The sequence below is a fragment of the Schistocerca serialis genome, chromosome 4, assembly GCF_023864345.2.
Source record: "Schistocerca serialis cubense isolate TAMUIC-IGC-003099 chromosome 4, iqSchSeri2.2, whole genome shotgun sequence".
Lineage (NCBI taxonomy): Eukaryota > Metazoa > Arthropoda > Insecta > Orthoptera > Acrididae > Schistocerca > Schistocerca serialis.
The window spans coordinates 316,324,565-316,331,805 of NC_064641.1; the positions used below are offsets into that span (position 1 = coordinate 316,324,565).

Below are 7,241 nucleotides of genomic sequence, written 5' to 3' on the forward strand. Positions count from 1 at the left end.
GTAGCACAAGTAACGCGATTAGAGAGTAATAAGAGTCTATTATACCGTACGTCGCCAGCTCAACCTTCTTTCAACGTATGTAGAGTGTAGTTGGCAATGGAATTTAATTTGTAGTTACTTTAAGTTGTGTCAGTTGAGAAATATAACTACTTCATCAAAACAATCAAGAATCAAATTTCCGTCCTCTCAAACTATTATTCAATGATTTACATCTTTTTATAGCTACTAGATGACTTGTAGCATGTCAATAACAGCTACTACAGTAAATTAAAATAAATGAGACTATAATAAACATAAAAATAATATACAAGTTTGAACATATGGTGAAAATACAAACGTGGCTCTGCTTATTATAAAATTTGCATGAACATTTGGTACTTCATGCACTGACTAGTAGTGGTGAATAATATTCTGCGCCAAATACCATACGGTGGCTTGCAGAGTACATCTGTAGATTCAGAATAGAAACAAAAGTAATGGATTTGGCTAGTGACCAACTGAAAGAGTATATACCGCCTTTGACTCACAAGAATTTAATAATCTTCAAATGTAATACGGAATAAAATACAAGCTGCTGGCACGCAGACGCCGGCCCAATATGCAGCTATACTACAGGTAACGAGAATAGCATCAGATTCTGCAAATATATGTTAACGACTTCCGTTGCACATTGTGGCGGCAACGGGGTTTTAGAGTCCCTTATGGAATGTGCAGCTGCACATATTTTTCCGAATTATTAACTCCAATGGTCTCGTACCGGCACAGAAGACATATTAAGGTTTAAAAGCGGCGGTAACTGAACTAACTGAAAGTAAAGAATTATTATAATTGCACAGCTTCTGAAAAGAGCTTCACATTTTTAAAATCTCGCAGCTTATTCTTCCTATCAGTTGGACTGACACATGAAACATAAGGAAGGCATTCCATTTACACACATTTCGTTGAACAAGATGCGGATCGAAAGAAAGTCTCCTCTACGCATTAGTAATGCAAGTTTTGATATAAAAATCTGAAATAATTGTTTCCATTTATGCTTATCAGAGAAACTGATCATCCACTCCAAACCCCAGACTCCGCTGTAATGATGTACCTACAACATTCGGAGATATGGAGAATAATTACAATGGTTTATTTACTAATCTTTTATCGAAGAAGGACGGTTTCTCCAACTGATGCAGGAAACGCAGTAGATGTGCAATATATTTTTCCTACTTCCATATTTCCAGCTTGATTAAGTAGCAGTGCGTTACTGAAATTACAGATTAACTCTCACGTAATGATAGAATAAAAATCTGAACTCTTTCGTGATTGTTATGTATATAATTTATAACTCTTGAATGAAAGTGTCCCAGAGCCAGAGGGTGCTCCCCACTGCAGCAGTTATTAGGGCCTCCTCCTGCTCTTTTTGCGTATGGAGCTCGGGAAGAATGATACATTAAACGCTTCTGTGCGAGCTGTAATTAATCTAATCATGGCTTCTCGACCTCTACGAAAGGCGACACGTAGGGGTTGTATCACATTACTAATTTCCTCACATAGATGGTTCTCTAAATTTTGTATGTTTCTTTCATGGGATTTTTTTGCTTATCGACAAACCTCTGCCAGTCCAGTTTCTCTCTCAGCATCTCAATGACGCTCTCCCATAGGTCAAACAAATTTGCGACTATACGTGCTGCCCTTCTTTGTATGCGTTTAATATCTCCTGTTAGTCCTTTCTAATAGGCATCACGCACATTTAAGCAATATTCTAGTTGTACGAGAAACTTCTAAACAATCTACTTGCATTTGAGATGTAAAATCGCGAATAAGGTGTGGGATCATGTTGATACTAGATGGGAGTATGGGAATAGCTACTATGGACGCAATGATAATAGTAAAAGAGCCACAGGTATTTTTGTAACCTCTCTTTTTACTGATGCGTTCCAAAAATGTATCATCAGATTCACTTAAGGGAACAGACACCATACAATGCACTGAGCCAACTTTACTGTAACTGCAGAATAAGATAATTGTAACTGCAGAATCCTTAAAGGAAACCAGAAATCAGAATAATGAGAGCGATGCCGTACATATTTGAATGTTAATATAAGAAGGAACGTAACGGAACTGAGCCTCTGCACTGTACTCAATTGTGAAATGGAGGGTAACAATGTAAATATAGAAGTAGATTCCTCAGAAAAACTATCTAGCTTATCGAATAAATGCAGAAACTAAAACTACACATTTGTTAATTGCCATGCACGGTGAAATGACAACAAGAAGAACAATCTGGAAAGAAAAAAGTTTTTTTGGCTCATTCAGAAACCGAGAAATCGAAAATACCGAAAATGAACACCATATTGCTTATGGGTTACTTCTGTGGTCAAAAGGCAGAGAAAAGAAACTTAGGAATAGGTCATTACCTAGCCCACAAAAGAACTGATTCGAACAGTGTGCAACTGGTGAGTCTGTTCGAAAGCTTTCACCTGAAAATAATTTTGACCTTCTACAGGGAACTCCCAAGAAAATCCAGCATACGAAATATCTCCAAACTATTTCAAACAGATCGTGTTGTTGTTTATAGAAAAAAAGTAATAAGGAATAACTTATATGAATATAAAAGTAATAAGGAAAGGTGAACTTCATTCTGGTCACTATACCTCCAAAATTAAGGTTAAATTTCAGTCTGATAAATTACAAAGAAGGTCGTAAAAACTAATCAACAGTAATTCAGACTTACTAGCGTAAAATAAAAGAATCAATTCATAATATCAAGAACAAATTAAAGTAACAAAACATTGATTATTTAAATGAATTCTTATCTCAGTAATTAGCTAAATAAATTAATAATTCTGTACAGATAATGTTTGAGTCACTAAAAAATTGAAATAAAATATTATGGAATCAAATATGTGATGATGGTAAGGGAAAGGATGTAAAAAGTGGATTTTCACAAGGAAAATAGAACACTATGATGAATTTAAACACCAAAGAAAGGAAATAGCAATATTTAGAAGCACTAAATGAGATTTTGGCAAGAGGAAACTAGCAGGAACTGAGCAAAACTTTTCAGAATGTGATACCTACAATTTTTATTAGCCCTTTAAAGGCAGACTTACACGATACCAAATCCCAAGTATCTGTTTCATAAATAAAAATGGCAAACGTGGCGTAAGCAACAGTGAAAATGGTGAAATATTGGGAAAAAGTTTTGATCTGCTTCTTAATTGTCCGGAATCAATCCAAAAGCTGTTATTCTCAAACACCCAAGAACATCCAGAACAAGTTTTTGCCTCCGACTGTCAAAGAAATTGGAGAAGTAATTAAATCCTGAAAAACTGTAATTCTAGTGGAACAGTAAATCTAGCGGAAGTTCTGAATTGGTTGATACCAAAACTAAAAAACAAGGTAGAATTGATCTTTGAAGAATGCTGGAAGACAGAGAAAGATCCTAGGACAGTGGAAGGTAGCCTTGATATATCTTCCACATAAGGAAGGCAACAAATAAGACGTTAACAACTGCCAAGATTTTTTTTTCTACCATCTGCATGTAAATTATTTTCCAAGATTCTAGTTAATAGAGAAAGAATAACACTGGCCAGTCATTTAGGCGTGTATCATTGTGGTTTTAGGGTGGACAGATCATGTTCTGAACAAATGTTTAATCTGGAGTCAATCTATCGCCACCAATGACTGAATGCAAAAGATATTGTAGTAACGTTTATTGATTTCAAAATGATCTTTCATTCTCTTGATAGAGAAGTTATACATAAATAACCTAAGAATTGAACGAAAAGTCTAAATTAACAAATCTAATTCGTCAATCAATTAAATGTCCCGTATCTAAAGTAAGATTTACGGAAGAAATATCTCATCCCTTCGAAATAAACACATATATACATGAAGATGGTGGCCTGTCCTAATTATTTTTAGTTATATTTTAGAAAAACAGTGATAATTTTAACTGAAAAATTAAATGAATGTATTTCACAAAAAAAGGTTTGGTTGAGGAAACAAAAATTTTGGAATAAACTGCTTCTTATTTGTAGATAACCTTGCTGTACTTTTCTGAAAAAGTAATATCTGGTAAAATACAAATTCAACTTTTGGAAGAAATAGATAGTAGGACTAGCTGAAGAATTTCTGTAGAAATTTTTAAACAAACAATAAAAGCCCATGGAAATTTCTGAAAATACATATTGGCCAACTAAAGAAAGTTAAAAAATTTAGATAACTTTGGGAGATAATCCAAGATGATCGTCTTCAAAACGCTGTTATTGGAGAAAGGATGCATAAAATGGGAAGGGCATATGATATCACTAAAGATTTATACAATAAAAATACCTGTCTAAAAATACAATAGTCATTATGGTACAGTAGTGAACCAGAATGGCTATATTCAATCGCATTAAAATCTAATTAAGAGAAATCGGAATCACTTGCAAGGCGATATATCAGGAAAATATTAAGCCAGCTAAAAGCTATGGAAGATTGGAAATTACTTAATAACGATGAAATTTTTCGGAATACAGATCATTTCAAAAATAATGAGATAAATAAGAATGGTAGCTTTTGGACATTTATGTCCCATGAAATGCTGCAGATTAACCAAAAAGAACTTTAGACATTTGAGAAATAAAAAGTCGGCAACAAGCTGGATCCACTGAGTATGAAAGGATTTAGAGAAAAGTTATATAAAAGCTGAAGAAACAACTGACAGGGAAATGTTTAGGGAAAAAGTATTGAACGAGGAAAGATTTCAAGGTAGGCGAGTGACGAAAAACTGGTCTGAAGTGACCAGAAGACAGAAAAAGGATAGTGAACAGATGGAAGAGCACTGTGAAGAAGGAAAAAAAAAGTAACAAGAAACTGGCATGTGATCCTTAGTTCGTCAAACCGGAAAGAAAAATAACAAAAATAAACATACGTATTGAAGAAATGTTAGTCTTGCTTGCTTTGTATTAAGCAGTTTTATCCCATAATTTATATTGGTACATAACACGGCTATTCTACATTATAACTGCCTTCCACTCGTCTCCAACGACTCACTGCCTACAGGAAAACGCACATTTCCTCAAATCAAAAACCGCTCATTGCCAAGTCCACAGCACCCAACAACTGCCTGTGACGTTCCGAAAAGAACTTGGCAGCGGTAGATATGGTGCACTTAATGTGAACTGTTAATGATGGTGCGATTTTGCGTTTTTAACATTATCAATTCACTGCCAGAGATGAAAGTTTCAATAACGCACAGAAATTATACAACATCCGGTGAAGTTTGAACGCTGAAGATTTCCTTTGTAGTTTGACACCTGCTCAGTCGGCCACCGAGCCACAAAACTCTTTACGTAAGTTAACCAAAAAAATAATATCAGCTAATTAAGAGACATATGACTCTTGAAGCAGTAGAACCCAGTAGTCATCTTCTTGCTGGCGGGTCGAACTTTGCAAATGCCAAGCAACTGTCAATAATGTGCTCTCTTTCGTTTGTCTACAGGTACCTCCGCAACGTAAGCGTCGAAGGCGAACAGGGGAAGCCCAATATAGAATTCACGCCGGAGGGCGTTCTAAAGGCGGCCGAGCTGAAGATTATGAATCTGCGGCCCGGAGTCAGCAAACAGCTCGTCTGGGAAGAGGTGAGTGCCATCAAACGCAACAACACTTCTTAGGCGAAGTGGTTGTCTAAGAAGCTGGTGTTAAGGCAAAGCTATATATTCTACACGAATGGAAATAGAGGCTTGCGGTAAATTGTAACTTACTCATAGAGCTACAAAAGTTAAATTTTTGAAAGAACCAACCGATTTTATAAATTTATATATTCTACATGCTTCCACTTGTAATCGTTCATTAATTTTTACAATTACTTTTGGGATCGAAATTGTCATATATCTTTCACAAATGCTCGTTAAATATGCAGAAGATAGTCATATCCGTTTTATGCTATTGGGAGTATGTTTGGAGCTACTGTAATCATCGCTGTTGTTTCATGGCGTCGCAGTTCATCCAAAGTTGTTGGAAGGGAAAGCACATATATGAAATCTTTCACAGATCAACCAAAACAAAAACCACATCCCCTGAGACCAGAGCGAGTTTGGAGCTCAGAGGTGAACTGCGAGATCAGTGCGTCCCTTACCGCCAGTCCACCCACAAGATAACTCATTGTTAAGAAGTCTTAAATTCAGCTGTCAATACGGCGGTGCTGCCTCTGAAGAAAAATGAAATATTCTGCATGTTCTTGCATTAGTGGAAAAAGCTAAATGTTCATTCCTTTCAGGTACGTGAATTCTGTATCTGGGCGAACGACCCAGCTTCACCAGTGAGATCACTAGCGTCAAACACATGAAGTTACAACTTGCAGCGAAGTGAACCTTCAGTCACTACGCTTAATTTACGGTTCATCCCGTGTTTTCCCTCAATTCACGTAAATAATTAATCCTTTGAATTTTGATGAATCATTTTTAGAACTATATTGTACGCATCAATGCAAAGAAGTATCCAAAACCTAAGAATGACAATGGAAACAGAAAAATTTAGCAATCAGCTGCCACGCTTGCCTCACTAACAATAAATCTCTTATTCTGCATAGAGGAGAAGTACATGCTACTCGAAAAACTGATCTTGTGCAACTAGGAATCGCACACTAAGGGCTCCCTCAAACTGAATTATGTATACAGGCAGGACACCCTGTCCGTCAATCAAGGATCTCGACGATTTAGGCCTGTTATGAGTATTGATATTGGCAAGTTATTGGTCCCAGGGATTCCAAGATAATGTTTTATTACAATAATATAAACTGGCATAAACTCAAGCAAGAAGCAGGTGAGCATTATTGTAACAGTCAGCAGTTCTCCATTCAGGCTGACTGGCTGGCAGTGGTAAAGGTGAAACATCAGGTAAGGAATGACTTTATAACTCATACGAGGCGTTTCAGAATTTATCCATTATCAGATACCCAGGAACGTTTACTGCACCTAGATTAGTCTGTGAATGTTTGTTTCACATACATCTTGATGTGCCATATCTACGTGCAGTAATCGCTCCTGGTTATGTGATAATGCATAAATTCCGAAACGCGTCAAATGAGAAATAAAGCCATTCCTTTTCTGAACTTCGACTTTAACCATTGCGACCCAGTCGGCCTGAATGCAGAACTACTGACTGTTTCAGTTCCAAGTTTGATGTCGATATAATTACAAATTAACAATTCTCTGATTTTTTCCTTCACTTCTGTGAAGTGGTTCTTGGTGTGGGTTCTTGTAGTC

The 7,241-nt window shown here is 36.3% G+C and overlaps 1 protein-coding gene across 1 annotated transcript in view; it reads left to right on the forward strand.

Annotated features, from left to right (window-relative positions):
• Positions 1–5,648, forward strand: part of LOC126474414 (glutamate receptor ionotropic, NMDA 2B-like) — a 555,314-nt gene extending 549,666 nt beyond the window's left edge. The window contains exon 6 of the mRNA XM_050101882.1: positions 5,477–5,648. Within this exon, the coding sequence (XP_049957839.1) occupies positions 5,477–5,648 (172 nt within the window). The remainder of the gene's footprint in view (positions 1–5,476) is intronic.
• The last annotated feature ends 1,593 nt before the right edge of the window (positions 5,649–7,241 follow it).